At 42.3% G+C, this 21,696-nt stretch overlaps 1 protein-coding gene across 1 annotated transcript in view; it reads left to right on the top strand.

Moving 5' to 3' along the window:
* The first annotated feature begins 3,839 nt into the window (after positions 1–3,839).
* The window catches only part of LIX1 (limb and CNS expressed 1), a 265,464-nt gene continuing 247,607 nt past the window's right edge, over positions 3,840–21,696 (top strand). The window contains exon 1 of the mRNA XM_073624559.1: positions 3,840–4,186. Coding sequence (XP_073480660.1) covers positions 4,078–4,186 — 109 coding nt within the window. The 5' untranslated portion in view covers positions 3,840–4,077. The remainder of the gene's footprint in view (positions 4,187–21,696) is intronic.

Raw genomic sequence — 21,696 nt, 5'->3', positions numbered from 1 at the left:
GGTTGAGAAACACTGATCTAGGAGGTAATTTGCGCCACATACTCCTATTTTCCACTTTTATGTTTTGGTGCAATATTACTGTCCACCACCATGTCTGGTGGAAAGGTGTGGTAGACAATGGTCACCTCCCCTTTTTTTATCTTTCCATTATTCGTTTCTGCTACCAGCTCAACAAGTCTATTGTGTGTGAAAAGGTATATTGCATCTTCCGTGGAGCATTATAGGTTGAAACTAGGCTAGACCAGACTTTCTACTACGCCATTCACTGACAGCGACAATTCAGTGTCTGCCTGAATACTTGTACACCTAAGTGCTGCACCATTTATTTTATGTCGGTAGGTTGCCTATGAATATGGGATGTGCCTTTTCTCATCATGCTATGCCAATGTACAGTTATGCTCATAAGTTTACATACCCTGGCAGAATTTATGATTTCTTGGCCATTTTTCAGAGAATATGACTAAAACAAAAACTTTTCTTTCACTCATGGTTAGTGTTTGGCTGAAGCCATTTATTATCAATCAACTGTGTTTACTTTTTTTTAAATCACAATCACAACAAAAACTACCCAAATGACCCTGATCAAAAGTTTACATACCCTGGTGATTTTGGCCTAATAACATGCACAAAAGTTGACACAAAGGGGTTATTAAAGGTAACCATCGTCACCTGTGATCTTGCTTGTAATTAGTGTGCGTGTATAAAAGGTCAATGTGTTTCTGGACTCCTGACAGACCCTTGTATCTTTCATCCAGTGCTGCACTGAGGTTTCTGGGTTTTCAGTCATGGGGAAAGCAAAAGAATTGTCAAGGGATCTGCGGGAAAAGGTAGTTGAACTGTATAAAAAGGAAAGGGATATCGAACGATATTCAAGGAATTGGGAATGCTGATCAGCAGTGTTTAAACTCTAATCAAGAAGTGGAAAATGAGGGGTTCTGTTGAAACCAAACCACGGTCAGGTAGACCAACTAAAATTTCAGCCACAACTGCCAGGAAAAATGTGGGATGCAAAATAAAATCTCTCAAGATGCACAATAAGGAGCCACTTGAAGAAAGATGGGCTACATGGTCGAGTCGCCAGAAGAAAGCCATTACTACGCAAATGCCACAAAGTATCTCGCTTACAATACGCCAAACAGCACAGAGACAAGCCTCAAACCTTCTGGCACAATGTCATTTGGAGTGATGAGACCAAAATTGAGCTTTTTGGCCACAACCATAAACACTACATTTGGAGAGGAGTCAACAAGGCCTATGATGAAAGGAACACCATTCCTACTGTGAAACCCTGAGGTGGATCGCTGATGTTTTAGGAATGTGTGAGCTTTCAAAGGCACAGGAAATTTGGTCAATATTGATGGCAAGATGAATGCAGTATGTTATTATAAAATACTGGAGGAACATTTGCATTCATCAGCCAGGAAGCTGCGCATGGGATGTACTTGGACATTCCAACATGACAATGATCCAAAATACAAGGCCAAGTTGACCTGTCATTGGCTACAGCAGACTAAAGTGAAGGTTCTGGAGTGGCCATCTCAGTCTCCTGACTTAAATATCATTGAGCCACTCTGGGAGATCTCAAACATGCAGTTCATGCAAGACAGCCCAAGAATTTACAGGAACTGGAAGCTTTTTGCCAAGAGCAATGGGCAGCTTTACCATCTGAGAAGATAAAGAGCCTCATCCACAAATTCCACAAATGCCACAAAAGACTTCAAGCTGTCATTGATGTTAAAGGGGGCAATACACAGTATTAAGAACTGGGGTATGTAAACTTATGATCAGGGTCATTTGGGTAGTTTCAGTTGTGATTATGATTTAAAAAGAGTAAACACAGTTGCTTGATAATAAATGGCTTCAGCCAAACACTAGCCATGAGTGAAAGAAAAGTTTTTGTGTTATCATTTATATTCTCTGAAAAATGGCCAAGAAATAAATTCTGCCAGGGTATGTAAAGTTATGAGCACAACTCTATGTTTTGCACTATAAACTGTTTTGCTATATTTTCTATTATCTACTAGAATATAAATTCTCCTACATAAATACCCCTGACGTAAGGGCTTGAACCTGAAACGCGTTGGTTACCGAAGAGTTTTCTCAGACATTGGAGAGTAACTACTAGATCTATGTACAATTTATTCAACTGCATGATATTATGTGTCTTTGTTAACTGTTCATGTATGTTTTAATTATCCCACCTAGGGGGTTCTCTTTGTTTCCATTATTTATAGGGATGTGGCAACTCACTATTTTGCTCTGGTATTGTAAAAGCACTCTTCTACCATAACATAGTTATAGTATTTTCAATATGAAGTCAGGATCAAGAATATAGGGACATTACCTCAAACTAGCAGGGGGAAAGTTCAAAATTAATCTTAGAAAGTATTATTTTACTGAAACTGTAGATGATGCTTGGGATAGACTTCCAGCAGAGGTAGCGATTCAGTCAACAGTAAATGGATTCAAACATGCTTAGTACAAACATAGATCTACACTATACTGCCAAAAGTATTGGGACGTCTGCCTTTACACACACATGAACTTTAATGGCACCCAAGTCTTAGTCCCTTGGCCCACCCTTTGCACCTATAACAGCTTCAACTCTTCTGGGAAGGCTGTCCACAAGGTTTAGGAGTGTGTCTATGAGAATGTTTGACCATTCTTCCAGAAGCGCATATATGTCATGTCAGGCACTGATGAGAATGCCTGGCTTGCAGTCTTGAGGTTGAGATCAGGATTAGTCAAGGTTCTCCACCCCAAACTCACTCATCCATGTCTTTATGGACCTTGCTTTGTGCACTCCAAATCATTTGGTGAAGGGGGGATTATGGTGTGGGTTTGTTTTTCCAGGGGTTGGGCTTGGCCCCTTAGTTCCAGTGAAGGGAACGCTTAAGGCGTCAGTATATACCAAGACATTTTGGACAATTTTATGCTCCCAACTTTGTGGGAACAGTATGGGGATGGCCCCTTCCTGTTCCTACATGACTGCGCACCAGGGCACAAAGCAAGGTCCATAAAGACTGGATGAGCGAGTTTGGGGTGGAGGAACCTGACTGGCCTGCACAGAGTGTTAACCTCAACCTGATAGAACACCTTTGGGGTGAATTAGAGTGGAGACTGCAAGCCAGGCCTTCTCATCCAACATCTGTGCCCGAACTCACAAATGTGCTTCTGGAAGAATGGTCTAACATCTCCATAGACACACTCCTAAACCTTGTGGACAGCCTTCCCAGAAGAGTTGAAGCTGTTATAGCAAAGGGTGGGCCAACTCAATATTGAACCCTACGGACTAAGACTGAGATGCCATTAAAATACTTTTGGTAATATAGTGTATACTTAGACAAAGACCTATATTTAGAAAAAAACCCACCAAAAACATGCATAAATATAAAAAAATGGGGCATACTCAATGGACCACTTGGCCTCTTTTCTGCCATCACTCTTCTATGTTTCTATGACTGAAGGTTAAAAAAACAAATACCCATAAACATCTGCACAAACACTGAAAAGCCCTTATGGCGACCAAAGACGCAAGTTCAAGTGCGAATGCAGTGAAAAGGTTGGTGTCTGTACTTTTTATCTGCAAACTTCTCCTGGGTTAAGTGTCCCCATCTATTGAAGCAAGATGCTCAACTTGACATTCAGGCAAGCAGAGTTATCAGCAGGAGAGCTCTGCCATAACCGCCCATGTTTCTCTCATGACAGGTTTCCTTTAAAACTATTACAATAGCGGTTTGTTCCGATGGTCTCGTATTCAGCTGCAGAGTTTTTGAAAGAGTTTGAATAGAGGAATGCCTTTGCTGTTGCTGCTTTCTCCATCCAGCCTGTAGGTGGGTGTGTTTCACAGAGAGAAGCAGTGGGAATGAATCTGTCAGCCAGTCATACAGCTAATTAGCTCAGCCTACAACAAAGATAAGCAAGTTAGGGAGGAGGACCCCTGAGGGTCTTTAGATTCTGGCCTATGTCTGATTGGCAGATGTTAAAAGAGATTTCGCCGTAATCCAGAGCATCAATGAAGTGCACACATTCAGCGGAGGGATGGGATAAAGCAGGCATGAGGACAGTACTGTGTGCATGCAGCTACAAGGCTTCACATTCAGCATGGACAGGACTCTGGACTCCCTACAACTTCTAGTCACCCAGGTCCTGCCACAAAGTGACCCCAGCCTGGTCTTCAGAGACTGTAAGTATGACATAGTCCTACTCCTCAAATTCTGCCTCTGGAATTCCACAATTATCTACAGTGTTTGCAGTTCAAAGATTGTTTCTAATCTTATAAAACTGTGTGATTGAGAAGAAGTTAAATGGACATTTTAAGCATCTTTTGGCTTGATGTGATTTGTTGATCATTTCACTTGTTTCTTTATTGCACAACAGCTGCTATTACTATAGTTTGTTATGGTTTGTAATGTTTGTTGTTTTTTTTTTTTTTTTTTTTTTGGTGTGTATATATAGTAACAGCTCACTCTTTGGTTGCCTTTGTTTGGTGACAAGCTGACTTATGGTGGCCATACGTGCTTGGATAAATGATCAATTTCTTTTCCCATCAATCTAAAGTTGACAACCCATTCATATGCTATGACACACATAGGGAAGTGAATTTCCATTGATAGTTGGAAGATGTGATTGTAAGATATTGATTGCCTCTCTGTTTTCACCTTGCAGTCTCATAATCTGGTAGATTAGAAATACGTTCGGATACATGGCTGCTGATCGTTGAAACACAATCGATAACTGGCCATTCTGGCCGATCAACTGAGTTTGATCAAATCCAATCTAAATAAAATCTAAATTAATCAGAAGGGAAGTTATGCCTATTCGATTGTTTGCCTATTCGATCGTTTTGATCAAATCGAACATTAATAATAAATCAAAGCATGTATTTTCATGATTAGATTAACCAATCCAATCACTGATGCACAACTTTTGTAGGCATTATTCTAAAATTTCTCTGTGACCAATACAGCCATGCATTTCCTTTCCTGGTGAAAAGGGAACAGAGCTTTAGCAACACGTGTGCTGCATCCATCCATCAGCCGAATTGGAAAGACTGGGGAAGTTCTGTGATGCAATTGAGGATGGCCAGATGTCTTTGCAACAATTAGACATCTACCTGTCTATGGCCACCTTAAGACTTGATCAAGCTCTGGCTTACCACCTGTTGTGGAACTAAAACCCCCAGCATTTCTTTGCGGCAGACCATGCAGTATTCCTTAATAGATTCAGAGAATGTTGTTATGACTCCTATATATACAAATGAGTGTGCTATGCCTGTTTGCCTAATGCTTGCACATTTTAAAGGATTTCCACACATACTAGAACTTGGCTTTGTGTTTGATTACAGAATACACAATGACAGACATCCTGCGGTTCCCATGCTAGCAGAACGTTCTGAGTCTTTTATTGCCACATCAGCTAGCAGCTGACAAGCCACAGGTTGCCACAGATTGTAAGGATGCCTAATTTTACACGAGTGACTTAACTATTACATTATCGTTCCTTTGCTGTAAAACAGAATCAATATTATAGCCACTGTTTTACTGTAACTAATGCAGCTACATTTAAAGTATATTCCATTTACAGACATATAAATCAGTAGCTGTTCTTCACAGATTTAATATATTCAGTATGGTGCATGAAAATACCATCTTTTGGCATCCCGAATAAATTACATTTACAATCGGAGTCCCAACGGTGGCACATCCATGAGCTTATTTAACATGGTATAGGAAAAATCAGTGAAGTGCAAGGTGCAATCACATACGGAGCAAGTCAACTGATTCTAGTTTACTCGAGTTAATGCAAATAGAACATTATTTCTGATTGGTTACAGCAACTTGTACATCACTATTGCCCTATCTTATTAGATAGATAGATAGATAGATAGATAGATAGATAGATAGATAGATAGATAGATAGATCAAATCGCACATTGATAATAAATCGATGTGGAATATAATATGTTGGTATTAAATTATTACATTGTTGTTATGATTATTATTTTATTATTACTATAATTTTCTTTTCACATGGTTCTGGGGATCTATGGTTCATTTCAATCTTTGCTGTAATTGTTTAATATATATTTGTCTTGAGAAAACAGAACAGCGCAGAGCTTCATTAGCGAATGTTTAGAAAGTAAACATTATCTTATTGCACCTATTAAGCAGTAATATCCTATTGCCCCCCAGGCTGAGAGTGGGAGATGTTTCTCTTATTCAGAAAAATGTGAGTTACTGTTAATGAAACCAATCCATTCCATACAAGACTGCCCCAGTCTACCGTACACAGGAGTTCAGAAATGAAATCCTTGAGGATTACTTTATCCTAGATGTATATGGATCATAACAGCAATAATCCAGGAAGTTGTAATTCATAAAATAACTTTGTAGAGGTATTGGGGCTGATTTGTGGAAATTGGAACAAAGCAGAAAAAGAGCTGTTGCCCCCAGCAACAACATGACCTTGTCTTCGGTTGCTTGTCCTCCATCAGGAAAGTGAATAATGGAATCTGATTACTATGGGCAATGCTCCAAATGTTCTTTAGTTCCAGTCAGCCTAAATGGAGCTGATTTATGAAGACTGGACCAAAGGAACAAGAGTGAAAATGAAACTTTTGCCTATAGCAACAAATCATATATTAAAACTGAGGGTTAATAGCCATCTGATTGCTAAGAGCAGCCATGCCACTTTGGCTATTGGTTTTCTTCACCCGACCCAGTATGCTGTAGGCGACCAAGCTTGGTGACATTTAATCTTGTTTATGAAAACTGGAGCATAGAGACATGAAACTGTTTTCCCTGGCAAAGAGATGTAATTTTTCTAGAGTTGATTTATTAAAATTGGACTAAAGGAACTAGCATGGATGTGAAACTGTTGCCTGCAGCAATAAATCCTATATAAAGAATAAAGATTGCTAGGGGCACCAAGCCACTGTGGCTATGGTTTGTATACACTAGCCCTAGATTGCTGTAGGCAACCAAGTTTGGTGGTGTTAATTGCATAGAAGTTAATTTCAATGTATTTGGGAATTTTTTCTTTAAAAATCAATCAGTTTCAGTGGCTATCCAAAGCGCGGAATCATGAAATTGCTTTCCATGGAAACAAGATTCTTATATTTTGGAAATGATTTAGGAAAGTTGGATCAAAGGTACTGAGTGATTGTGAAATTGTTGCCTATAGCAACAAATCATATATTAATGCTGAAGGATAATAGCCACCTGATTGCATGAAACAATTGTACCACTTTGGCTATAGATTTTATACACCAGACCTAGTGTGTTACAGGAGACAGAGCCTGGTGACAGTGAGGCTACCCATCACAACCAGAGATGATTTGCTAGGGGTTGATTCATGAAAACTTCTTGGTCAGTGAAAGATTAAAGTAATTGATTGCTCTTAGCAACAACTCCATTATTGCTTCTAAATGTTCTAGCCCTTGTTGCGTTGAGGCTTTACACCAGCCAATTCAACCAGGATTCTGTGGAACTTTGGGGCTCATCCAGAGGTTATTCAGGGTTACTTGAGCAATAAGTAGTGGAGAATCCTGCCTGACAATGGCTGCATAGTTCTGAGACCACCACTTAGCAGAACAAGCAGCGTGGGACCAGTGAAACCTGTCCTCTCATCCAAAGACAGCTATAAAGATTACAGGTGTTAGTGGTTACTTACCTAAGGCAGTAAAAACAGGCCAACTGCCCACCTAAAGCCTACCATGGCTGTCAAAGGGGGTGGTACACATGCTTCATCTGACATGCTTTGCTTTGTAGAACAAGCAAATTTAACTTGGCTCGTCGAGTTTGACTTGTGGAACCTAGTAACAGATAATTCCTTGAGCGAGTACAACATTGGGGGTACAGTGTTACAGTGTTAGCCAGCACCACAGAAGAAAAGGATTTGAGGGTACTTATTTCAGATGATTGCAAAATGAGCAAACAGTGTGACCAGGCAGTAGGGAAAGCAAATAGAATTCTAGGATGCATCACTAGAGGGGTCACCAGCAGGAGAAAAAAGGTTATGATTCCCCTATATAGATCCTTAGTGAGAGTCCAGAGATGGGTAACAAAAATGGTGAAAGGTTTGAGGGAAAAAACCTATTGAGAGCGACTTCAGGAACCTAATATGTACAGTCTGGACACAGGAAGGGAAAGGGGAGACATGATTTAAACCTTAAAATACATGAAGGGGGTAAATAAGGTTCTAGAGGGCAGGATTTTCAAAATGAAGCCAAAATTGACAACAAAACTAATCTTAGAAAGTATTATTTTACTGAAAGAGTAGTTGATGCTCGGAATAAACTTCCAGCAGAGGTAGTGAGACAGTCAACAGTAAATGGCTTCACACATACATGAGACAAACATAGATCTATGCTCATGTAGTGCGCTAGAAGAATAGTACATGCTTTGTGAGAGTAGGTACATTTCCAGGCTTAGCCTGGATGTATTTTGATCTGGGTTGGGAGTGGCTTAGAGTAGTGCAGAGTGACTCACGGGTAGCATCACCAGGACCTCCCACTTCTTTCCAGAATGGTACTGGGAGTAGTAGCCACAGGGATAGCTAGCACTGGGACTTTCTAAATTTTTTATAACACCATAGGGGCCCACGGTCCTTGCCTGCAAATGTCATCTGCTTTAGGCCTGACTGAGCCAGTGCCAGGCCTACTTACCAGAGCTACCTGGTCCAGGATGTACAAGCAAGTGAAGTGCTGACGATGTTGAGGAGAGATAGTCTGCAAGCAAGTGAAGTGCTGGAGAGAAAAAGAGGAGACAGTATATACTGTGAATGTATGTAGTTGGTCCCAATATTGACTGTCAATTATCTGGGCATCTCATAATTCCCTTATACCTATCCAAGTTCAATAAAATACAAAAAACAAGTGAAAGGACTATTTCATGTCTCTGGATGCTTGAAATTGTATACCAGGCTGAGCAGGATGACAGATGGACCACTACACTCAGCAGCCCCTACAGGGGTACCGCTACACTCAGACAAAAAAATTAACAAACAAAAAAATACAAACACATGTATATAAACAAACAAACAAAAAAATGGGCAGACTCGATGGACCACTCAATCAGGTAAGTATAACATGTTTATTATTTTAGAAAAATAAAAAGAGAACCTTTAATATTACTTTAATGTGTCTACAACTCACACCAATGTAATATAAGTCGAAAATATAATCATGTTTAGCAGGGGTTCACAGCCACTTCAAACTTATTTCAGGCGTTACTCTGGGTAAAAAAAAAAAAAAGAGAGAAAGTCTGTGTAGCTCCCTCCAGTGTGTGCTACTAGTGTGAGAGTAGCAAAAAGTATATTCTGGCCAGGAATAACCTGAGTCATTGAATTGGGTCAATTTTACTAGAGGCTAGGGCTGGATGACTCATCCTGGCAGCTCTCTGGTGCCTCCCCCTGGTGTCTGGAAGGTTGGAGAACCTTCTAGAACTAGATGGCAGGGCTTGGGAGGAGCTGCCATAAGTATTTATGGGGCCTCAGCCAATCCCCAGAAGTGGGCTGGCAGGAGACTGAGACAACCCCATAAATAGACATGGGCCATTCCAGGATTGGAGTCGGGTGGAAGATGGAGATGAAGTGCTGAGGAGAGGCTGTCGGTGGCCCTTGAGGAAACCCCTGCCAGGGAGGGATGGTACCTTGGGCCAGAGGCTTGGGATAGCTGGCCTAGAAGGATCCACCACAGAAGGCAGTTGGAGGGTAACCTTCGGGAGAGGCAACGGGACAGAACAAAGACAGACAGTGAGTAGAGATCATCACTGAGTAGGGACAACACAAAGGGAGAGACTGTCAGCTGTAACAGTGCTCTCTGAAGACAGCAATGGGCTTATGCCGCGTACACACGGTCGGACTTTTCTCCTGCATGTGTGGTCTCCATCGGACTTCCGACGGACCGTTTCGGGCGGAAATCCGACGTACTTTAGATTTGAAGCCTGCTTCAAATCTTTACGTCGTACCTCCGCCGGACTCAGTTCCTGACGGAAAGCCCGTTCGTCTGTATGCTAGTCCGAAGGACCAGATACGACGGAGGAGCAGGTTACTGCATCTCGCGCTCGCTGCAATAGGAAAAACTAATTTTCCCATTGCGGCGAGCGCGGGGGGCATCCCAGGCCCTTAGGTCTGGTATGGAACTTTAAGGAGAACCCCTTACGCCGAAAAACAGGCGTGGGGGTCCCCCCAAAATCCATACCAGACCCCGATCCGAGCACGCAGCCCGGCCGGTCAGGAAAGGGGGTGGGGACGAACGAGCGCCCCCCCCCCCCCCTCCTGAACCGTACCAGGCCGCATGCCCTCAACATGGGGGGGTGCTTTGGGGGAGTCCCAGCATGCCCAGGGACTGTGACATCATATGGGGGCGGGGTCTCCGCCTATATAAGTCACAACGCAGCCCTCAGAGACCAGTCCAGCCGGAGAGAGCGTCGTGTCAACATCTGGGGGAAGAGAAGAGAAGAGAACACAAGAAGCCAAGAAGCCAAGAAGCCCAGAAGTCCGGACCTCCGCTGGCAATAGAGCTACCTGAAGACAGCGGAGGGGCCGGCCGAAGACCTGGGACACCGGGAGAAGAGGCCGGAGAGCGGAGAAGAACCAACTGGACGCCGGGAGAAGATGAACCAGAGGGACCCCCGAAGACGGAAGAAGACCCCCCCCCGGAGCTGTTTAATAAATTATTTTAAAAACCTGTGTTGTGTTTTATTATTGACACTTTTTACCTAGGTGAATGGGTAGGGGTACCATGTACCCCATACTCATTCACATAGGGTGGGGGGGCCGGGATCTGGGGGCCCTCTTATTATAGGGGGCTCCCGGATTCCGATAAGCCCCCCGCCCGCAGACCCCGACAACCAACGGCCAGGGTTGTCGGGAAGAGGCCCTTGTCCTCATCAACATGGGGACAAGGTGCTTTGTGGTGGGGGGGCACCGCAAGGCGCCCCCTCCCCCAAAGCACCCCCCCATGTTGAGGGCATGCGGCCTGGTACGGTTCAGGAGGGGGGGGCGCTCGTTCGTCCCCACCCCCTTTCCTGACCGGCCGGGCTGCGTGCTCGGATCGGGGTCTGGTATGGATTTTGGGGGGACCCCCACGCCTGTTTTTCGGCGTAAGGGGTTCTCCTTAAAGTTCCATACCAGACCTAAGGGCCTGCGACGGGGCTCGCAAGGTCTCAATCTCGCCAAAAAAAGCGGCGAGATTGAATTCCTTTTCTAGTCCCGTCGTACCCAAGTCACGATCAAAATGAACGGACTTGTCCGTGTGTGGGAAAGTCCGTTCATTCTGAAAGTCCGGCGGAAGTCCGTCGGGAAGACCGGATTCCGGAAAGTCCGGCCGTGTGTAGGCAAGTCCGGCCGTTCAGAAAGTCCGGCGGTAGTCCGCCGGAAGTCTGGCGGCAAGTACGTCGGACCTAGCTTTCTAGAAAGTCCGACCGTGTGTATGCGGCATTAGTCTTCATCCTTGCCCTGGGGAGTCTCCATGGAAGTGTGCCAGTTGGGCAGGATTGAGGAAAAGAAAAGTCAGGAGAAGAAAGTCAGTCAGGAGGACTGGGAGGAAGATCAACCAGGCGTGGCTGGTGGCAACCAGGTGGGGTAGAATTTTTCTGTAAGCAAGTGGAGCTGGGATCAGTGGCCACAGGGAAGCAGAAGGACTAATGTCATGCTGTTTCCTTACTGCACTACTTTGTCAAGCGACTGAGAGTTCTTGCCTGTAATAGGCCTTAGCTGGACTAACAATAAAACTGTTAGTTCCCTCAAAAGTGAGCTGCAGGTGCTGTACTGTGAAAACCAGTTTGTGCAGGAGAAAGAAGGAGCGGACTTTTTGTAAATAGGGAGGAAGTGTCCCTCTGTCCATAGTTCTGGACATTTTTCAAGTTGGGTATCCCATAATTCTTTTCCCCATCCAAGTTATCAACCCCTAAAAAACATTAAAAAAAAAAACAAGCCAAGGACTGTTTTCTAGACATATGCACAGGCAAAAAATGTGTTCGTTTTCGTTTCATTCATTTTTTGTATTTTTTTTGTTTTTCAGGTCATTCATTATGATCGCAATTCATAAATTTGAAAATTCGTAAATTCCAAAATAACAAATGCCGCATCTAAACAAATGGAATGGAGCAAATTAATAATAACTATAATTTAATAGTTAGTACTAGTTAAGTTATTATTCGTTAGTTATTATTTCAGATTTTCGAATTTTCAGGTTTTTGGATTTTCGAACTTCAAATTTATGAATTTTCTAATTTACAAATTTTTCCGAATTAACAAATTTGTTGAAATTAGTTTAACCGGTCCCCGACCGGCGCACGCCGATGTACGTCGGCAGAATGGCACGGCTGGGCAAATGGGTGTACCCGTACGTCCCCTTAAATTTGCCGCCGTGCCATTGCGTGCGCGCCGCCCCCAGCATGCGCGCGCGCCAGCCGGGTGCTCCGTGAGTTGGGTCTTGGGTCCCGTGGACTCGATCGCCGCGGGGATACCCGCGATCGCCTCACGGAGAGGAAGAACGAGGAGATGCTAATGTAAACAAGCATCTCCCCCTTCTGCCTAGTGACAGTGTCACTGATCTCTGCTCCCTGTCACGCCCCTTCACAGTTAGAAACACTCCCCAGGACATACTTAACCCCTACACTGCCCCCTAGTGGTTAACCCCTTCACTGCCAGTGTCATTTACACAGGAATCAGTGCATTTGCATAGCACTGATTGCTGTATAAATAACAATGGTCCCAAAAATGTGTCAAAAATGTCCGATGTGTCTGCCATAATGTTGCAGTCACGATAAAAATCGCTGATCGCCGCCATGACTAGTAAAAAAAAAAATTATCAATAAAAATGCCTTAAAACTATCTCCTATTTTGTAGACGCTAAAAGTGTCTGAAAGCGTTTAAATACACTGAATGCCGTTTTGTTTGGTTGTCAGTACCTACGATTTTTTTAAGAATAAATACTCTTTAAATTCGAGTACTGCACCATGAAGCCTCTTATTTTCATTTCATAAATAAATCCCGTGGAGGAATCTATTTTACTAGAAGGCTCTGAGAGGAGTATTTCAGCAGAGAAAAGCTGCTACAGGAGGAGGGATCCTGTTATTGGAAAACTCAGTGGATACAACACCTTTGTCCAAGTGATCCTTCCTGTGTGTGCCTATCGGATCTCTATAATTTGAGATCCATCACATCTGGTAAGCGGCGCTGTTTTTACTTACTTTGTTTGATGAACAGAAAAATCGTTTGCCCTTCTGAGAAGTTTGTCCTGATTGTTGACATCGAGTCAAGCACTGTTTGGACTACACATTTTTATTATTTTTTGTTTTTTTTGGTTTTCAGTTTTTGCATTTGTTGAGCGCAATGGTTTATTGTAGCACATGCTGCCATTTGTATGTGCCTCTTCATCTTCTATTTTTAATTGCTTAAATTGCAGAAACTAAACCTCCTGTATCAGAAATAGGTTTTGGGGCTCATGCGATATTCAAGTGTTTCGGACATTTATTTATGTAGAGGGGTATTGCTGCAGCAGGAGAGGTTTCAGCTGGGTTTCCTTTTCGTTTTGCCAGCAAGCACATTTATTGCATGTTAAATGTTTTAAGAATTATGTGTGATATACTTGCTCTTGATTTAACATTGCAGAACATTGGTTCCCCAGGGTACCAGCCAAGTCTGACTTTCAGTGTGTGGTCTGTGCTCCGCTTTGTGCCATAGCTTTTATTGGCACCGGATATCTCACATTTTTAAATCCATCTGTGCATACAAGAAAGGCAAAGACAAGAATGCAGAAACACATTCATCTCTTGAGATTTATTGTTTAGAATCATTTTATCCCGAGTGCTGGGCAGTATAATAGAGAGATTAGGTACACCTGTTATGTCTTTTTTTTTTTTTTTACAGTAACTTGCAGAAGTTTTAAATTGCAGTGTAATTCATCTAAATATATAACTTGCTTGACCTCAGCTTACATATAGTGATGATGTTTAAGGTTAAAATATGATAAAATAAATGAATTCATTTTTTTTGAGGAGTCTCGTGATTACTTTATTATCACTCCTGACATTGCCTTTGTAATTATATTACACACAGCCATGCATCTACAAGTGAATTTTCAAAGAAAGTTTTTGTTAAAGAGCCAATACAACAGCTATAATAGACCACATGGTAGTTATGGGTGCCAACTGTGCTATTATTTCTTCTATGCCCTGAAAAGCATGGGAAGGCAGCATCTGCTGGTAAAATAGACTGTTGTAAGTCTGCTCATAAAGGAGACATGCACAGTCTGTACAGCTTTATGTTTTGAAAAAGGAATCAGCAATAGGCATCACCAGTACAATTATTACAGCAGCTGCTGCCTGTGTTCCGTCAGATTAGGCTACACGTCAGAATGTGTAACAGAAGTGACGTTACGTCACTGCCATCTTGCTACACCCCACACTCCTCCACAATAAGGATACACTGAGGAGGGGGCAAGTGGACATCTTGTTACACCCATCGGAGTTTTGCATTTTACACTTTTTTTAACAGTTATATAGTGAAATACAGTACTTAGAACGCCGTGTAAATGCTTAGATGTTGAATTTTAAAAGCAGCAAACTTCTGTCCGATTAGCAAACCTGTGAGATCATCAGGCTTGCTGCTGCTTTTAAAATTCAACATTTAAACATTCAGATGGAGTTGTAAGTACTGAATTTCACTATATAAACTCAATTTACTGTTAAAAATAAGTGTAAAATGCAAAACTCTGGTGGGTGTAACAGGATGTCCGCTTGCCCCCTTCTCACTCTATCCTTACTGTGGACGAGTGTGGGGTGTAGCAAGATGGCAACGATGAAACCTCACTTCCATTACATATTCTGACGGGTCACCTAATCTGACGTAACACTTGCACATTCCAACAAAAGACTGTGTTCTACTTTACCTAATGATCAAAATTTGTATTTTCCAAATAATTTGCAATTTTTTTTTTATCTTCTGACACAATTTGTCGATTCCATCATAAAATGTCTAGTCCTTTCAAACAAGGTTATTGATAAGAGACTTGCTAAACTAGTCATACATGACATACAAAATAATCAAACAATCAAGAAACCAATTTCCAGCCACCTACTGAAATTCCTTCTCCCTACAGTATCCAGAGCCAAACAAAAAGACGGCACTTCTGCTGTTTACAATACAAGTGATGTAAATTCTCAAAGCCAGACTATGGCACAATGCTCACTGCCAAACCTCTCCTACATCTTTGACATGTTACTCCCAATAGAGGATCCATTATGAAGGTGGGGTACTAGAGCAGGGTGGGCATTATAAATATGATTCACTATTATTATTATTACTATTATACAGGATTTGTAAAGCGCCAACAGTTTGTACAGCGCTTTAAGAAGGGAGGGGGCAGGAAGAAAACGGTGGTGGGGGAAACAGGAAGGGAGGAGACAGGAAATAGGAAGGGGAAAGGCAAAAGGGAAAAGGAAGGGAGGAGGCGGAAAATGGGAAGGGCAAAGGAAGGGAAGAAATTGGAAGGGGAAAGGGAAAAGCAAGAGAGAAGGCGGGCAATGTGAAGGGCAAAGGGAAAAGGAAGGGAGGAGGTGGGAAATGGGAAGGGGAAAGGCAAAAGGGAAGAGGAAGGGAAGAGGCGGGAAATGGGAAGGGGAAAGGGAAAAGAAAGGGAGGAGGCAGGAAATGGGAAGAGAAAAAGGGAAAAAGAAGAGAGAAGAAAGTGGGATAGAGGAGGGGGGAAGAAAAGGAAAGGAAGGAAGAGGGCAAGAGAACAAAAGGGGAGGGGGAGAAGAGGCAGGAAAAGGGAAAAAACCTGTAAAAAAGGCTTACAATATCTAACCTATGAATATCTGGCGACATCAGCTGGGTTCAAAAAAGACCGCCCGACATTCGGCCGATATGCTGGAAACTAGGGTTGCACCGATACTAGTATCGGTATTGGTGCCGATACCGAGTATTTGCACAAGTATCGTTACTTGTGCAAATGCACAGATACCTTACATCGATACTTTCAGGCTTGGCTCTTTGAGCTGTCCTTGGGTCTCCCCAGTGTTAAAGAAGTCCGGTAATTGGAGCTGTCAAAAAAAATTAAAAAAGCAGCCGGCAATGTTTATTGCTCAGCCCTGAAACACTAATATAAAAAGAAACATTGTTTCTTTTTGTATATTTCTGTTTCTTCATCTGCAGATCAAAGGGATGAACAAATGTTCCACTGTTTAACCCCTTAATAACCCTTAATTTACTCTAATCAGCTTTAATTAACTCCCTATTCTCCTCCATTTAATTATTATTGTCCTGCTTTTTTTCTTTTGTTCATGTCTATTTTATAAACGATAAACAATTAAACCTTTTTTTTTTCGTTTGCTTTGTTAATATATATTATATGTGTAAAAATATTCACGAATACATTTCACATTGAAAAAGCACTAAATTAAAAAAAATCTATTTATTTCATTCGTAAATAACTTTTCAATGCTTTGTACCATTGCTGACAGCTTAAGTTAAAACAAAACAGTTGCAGTAGGTATCAGTAATTAGTATCGTCGAGTACTAAAAAAAAAGTATCGGTACTTGTACTCATTGTAAAAAAAATGGTATTGGTGCATCCTTACTGGAAACCCAGCAGCTGGCCAGGCCACCAATCAATGCTCTCAGCCAGTGGCTGAGAGTGCTGGCCGGAATGTTCTGGTGGGGGGGGCGTTCCCCTGTCAGAACACAAAAGAACAGCAGGGAAGATCGCTGCACTACCGTCGCTGAGTTGAACGAAAAAAAAACGAGTGGTGTGTACCAGACTTAAGTATGTGGATCCTCTAGAAACTGACAATGACAAAACCTTGTTTATCCAAATCTGTACATCCAGTAATTGTCAACAAGGTGGTCAAACTTTTTCTCCTCAAAAAGTAATCAAATCAAAGTAATTGGGAACATAAGTACTGCAACCAGTATATGATATTAATCATAGGTATATAGATGCACACCAGTATGGAAATAATATGAGCTTTATATAGGAAAAGATTATTAATAGTACATACATCCAATGTACAAGGTATTATCAGCAAAGGGCCCAACAAGAGTCTTGGTGGAATTGTGCACATGTACCCAGTTACGTTTAGTAATTAAGAAAGATATCTTCAGAAGAATGTTCCATCAAAGTTTATTTACAGTAGCCACTAAGGTATGTGGTTGGATTTGATGGACTTGTGTCTTTTTTCAACCTCACCTACTATGTAACTATGTCACAATGCGGCATCCATCTTTGTGTCAGAGACCCAAAGACAAGATCAGAGGTGATGGTGAGATCCTCCAACCACTGTCCAACCAGCCTGGAACTTTTCACCTGCAGAAACTGTGGTGTGTAAGGTTCCCAGCCTGGAACTTTTCATCTGCAGAAACTGTGGTGTGTATAAGTCCCTAGTAGTTCTAATCTGTCATGCACCTGGACATCTAACTATCAGAAGTGACTGTCGGATGCCTAACCTGGCTCTAGCCTACGCTGGTTATTGAGCCGCAAGCTAAAACTAACTAACTATATAATCCAGACCAGAAGAGTCGGGGTTAACTAAAAAAAAATATGAACTGCATAAAAACTCTATTGCAATAAACAGGTTCAGCTACTAATATACAGCAAGATGGCCACTACGCCTAAATAATTATCTGTGGGGGGTCTGCGGGCAGGGGATTATCAGAATCTGGAAGCCCTCTTTAAGAAAGGGGGCCCCCGGATCCCGGCCCCCCATCTATGTGAATGAGTATTTGGTACATTGTACCCCTACCCAATCACCCCTAAAAAAGCAGTGTAGTGTAAAAAAAAATTGACTTTTTTGACAAGTCCTTTATTAAAAATGAATAATGTACTGCGTGGTAGCTCCAACGTCAATCACGATGTCCGAAGCTGCTGACCCGGTAAAAAAAAAAATGCTCCTCCACCGACACTGGCTCCCGCCATTCTGCCAGCTCCCGCCGTTCTGTCAGCTTCTGTGTCTGACAGTTCTTCTATAACTATGGGGCATGGCCATCAGGTGATATCACCCAGGAGATCCCCACCCCCTTGCAACATCACAAACCTTCTGGTATAGATTCTATAGTTAGACCCGGTCTGTGACATCACAAGGGGGCTGGGTCTCTGGGTGATGTCACCTGATGGCCATGCTCCATAGTTATATAAGTAGTGTCAGACACCGGAGCTGACAGAACGGCAAGAGCCAGCGTCGGTGTAAGAGTTTTTTTTTTTTTCATTTCATCAGGTCGGTGCCGGCGGTAGCCATCGTGATTGACGTTGGAGCTACCATGGGGGACATTATTCATTTTTAATAAAGTAGTTGTCAAAAACCGTTTCATGTTTTTTTTTCACACTACACTGCTTTTTTGGGGGTGAATAGGTAAGGGTTCAATGTACCCCGTACTCATTTACATGGGGAGGCAGGCATCCGGGGGCTCTTTCTTAGGGCTTCCAAATTTCGATTAACCCCCTGCCCGTAGACCCCTACAACCACTGGCCAGAGTTGTGGGGAAGAGGCCCCTGGTATGGGGCTGGTATAGATTCGGGGGAGGGGGGGGGCACGCCGTTTTTTTTTTTGTGATTTTGCATTGCTAACATTGCACACACTTGACCTCGGAGCACATGTTGCATGCCACAAGTCGGATCAGTTAAGATGGGGATCCAACTTGGATGCGACTTCCATTCAATTCTATAGGCTGAAATCGCACCCAAGTCGGACCAAAGTAGCAGGAACCTTTTCCAAAGTCAGACCGTCACAAGTCAGGCCATTAAGATGGCTTTCATAGGGAATCATTGTTTTTACATATCATGCGACATGTGCTCTCAAAGTCGGAGCGCATGTCCCACCAGTGTGAACCGGGTCTTAGTCATAACTATATGTCTTGTAATTGCTAAAGGAGACCTGTGCTTAGAGAAAATCAAAGGCTTCCATTGCTGTCCTCCTTATGAAAATACTAGTTGTCTGACTTTCTCTGACATCAATATTCTCTCAATCACATGCAGCAAGCAAAATTAGAGATACTAATCTGCATACTTATTGAGTGAGGTAAACACTATTAAAACCATTGGATCAGGATGACATCCAGGAAACTAGCATTTTCAAAATCAGCAATGGCTGGTAGTATAGGTTCTCCACAAGGTCTTTTTAACCACTAGGGGCTGCCCAAGATTAAAATTTGGATACCTGGCACTTGCTCATCCCACTGTAAGGGAAGTGTTAATGTCATTGTTATCTTAGCTGTAATCTCATAGGGCCAATTCACAGCTTCTCAGTGAAGCTAAAAGTATAAATGGCTACATGTCGTTTTATCAGTTGGTAGGGGGTTGCTATATGGTGTTTACAATTTACATTAGAGCTTGTTTAATTCAACATAAAATGTGTTATCAGTAAACGTGATATTTTTAAAGCCTAAATTTAGGTTAAAAAATAAATAAATGTGTGTATATATATATATATATATATATATATATATATATACACACAAGGGATGTTACTTACATTATGTAAAGTGTCTCTTCTGCTGTCAGCTGCCATAGTGGAGACCCTACGTCCCACACCCCCCAGCAGTATTCTTCGGAGGCAGTGGGGGTTAGTACCAGCGCTAGACCTTTGATAGGCATTCGTGAAAAGTGTGACTATGCCTGCTTCTCTGACACCCCCACCCACCCATGCATAGAAGCTATACTATAACTTTCGGCAGTGAAAAGCAATCAATGAATGGAGGACGGACAGGTAAATGAAAGGTATGCCTCCTCCATTCATAGATCATTTATCATTCATAGAAGCTATAGTACAGCTTACCTAAATGAAGGAGGGGGGCAGAAAGGATGGGCATAGTTGACTTTCTTCATGAATGCCTATCATAGGTCCATCACTGGTTTTACCCCCCTGCAGCACCAGAAAGATACCACTGTGTAGGGTTGCCACTTTTTCTTTAAGCCAAACCCGAACACTTTAGCGACGCACAGTAAGAATTTTTGGTTTTAGTATACACTATAGGATTGTAACAGACATGGGGCACCTTTGGGCATTCCAAAGAGAATAGTAATGCTGGGCACATAGTGCCCCCTCACCCTCCTGCCCCATTCTGAGCTACATTCCTGTCTTAATAATGTGTCTGGGTTTCAGGTGGACTGAAACCCGGACACATGATTCAAAACCCAGACTGTCCGGGTGAATCCTGAACATGTGGCGACCCTACCACTGTGGTGTATGCGAGGGGGGCAGAGGTATTCGGATTTCTGCTACGACAGGCAACAGAACTAGTTTGCACTTGCAGTTGGAGGGCACAAAAATAGGTGATTTAGCTGTGTTTTTAACACCCCTATCCACTTGAACCCCCCAACCTCCCTGTTGCATTCAGCGAACAGTACCATTGATGAACATGACCCATTCAAGTCACAAACTTAGCATTTTGCCTGTGGTTGTGGCTCAGTATTCCCTATTTAAAAAGCCCATTTGGCTGTCATAAAAAAGATACTTTCAGATACACGATACTGCAACCTCCTGAATGGCTGTGAGCACACCTGCACCACTCCTCACGGTGGATGTACCTGATGGCACATTATAGTGAACACTCTATATTTCAATGAGTTTGTTTTATTAGACATTGTATGTTTGCTTGTTCAGTTTTTTTGTACATTCTTTTATGTACTAATTACTTTGAAACTCAATAAAAATTCTATGCTGTAAAAAAAAAAAAAATCATTATATGGCCAAACTACCTTCAATGGCTTCTCTGTAATGTGCTTACAAGTTAAAATCATTTTTTTTTTGCTAGAAAATTACTTAGAACCCCCAAGTAATAACACTTCTAAGGCATTCTAACACTCTAGAGAATAAAATGGCAGTCATTGCAATACTTTCTGTCACACCATGTTTGCAAAGCGGTTTTACAATCCCCAATTTTTTGGGGGGAAAAAATACACTTTTTTAAATTAAAAAATAAGACAACATTAAAGTTAGCCATTTTTTTATATTATGAAAGTTAATGATACACCGAGTAAATTGACACCCAACATGTCATGTTTCAAAATTGTGCCTGCTCGTGCAATGGTGACAAACTTTTACCCTTAAAAATCTCCATGGGCGATGTTTAAACATTTCTACAGGTTACCAGTTTTGAGTTACAGAGGAGGACTAGGGCTAGAATTATTGCTCTTGCTCTAATGGTCGCGACGATACCTCACATGTGTGGTTTGAACACCGTTTTCATATGTGGAGCACTACTCAGGTATGCATTCGCTTCTGCGTGCAAGCTCGTCGGGACGAGAAAAAAAAAAATCTTATTTATTTTACTTTTTATTTCTATTACAAAAAAAGCATGACAGGACCTCTTAAATATGAGATCTGGGGTCAAAAAGACCCCAGATCTCATATTTACACTAAAATGCAATAAAAAAAAATGTCATTTAAAAAAAAATAAAACATTCTCCTTTAAGAGCATTGGGCGGAAGTGACGTTTGACATCGCTTCCGTCAGTCAATGCTATGGAGCCGAGTGGGGGCCATCTTCCTCTCACTCGGCAGCCAGCCAAGCAGGAGAGAGGACCCGATTGTCTCCGCCGCTACCGGTGGCTCTGGTAAGCGGCGGGGACCACCGGAGCATGGCGGGAGTGGGGGCCCTCTCCCGCCCCCAATAAAAATGATCTTGCGGCAAATCTGCTGCAGAGACCATTTTTATCTGAAAGAGGACCGCCTGCTGCAGAAGAGGATAC

Source organism: Aquarana catesbeiana, linkage group LG01, assembly GCF_042186555.1.
Source record: "Aquarana catesbeiana isolate 2022-GZ linkage group LG01, ASM4218655v1, whole genome shotgun sequence".
NCBI lineage: Eukaryota > Metazoa > Chordata > Amphibia > Anura > Ranidae > Aquarana > Aquarana catesbeiana.
This window is presented reverse-complemented; position numbering and strand designations above follow the sequence as displayed.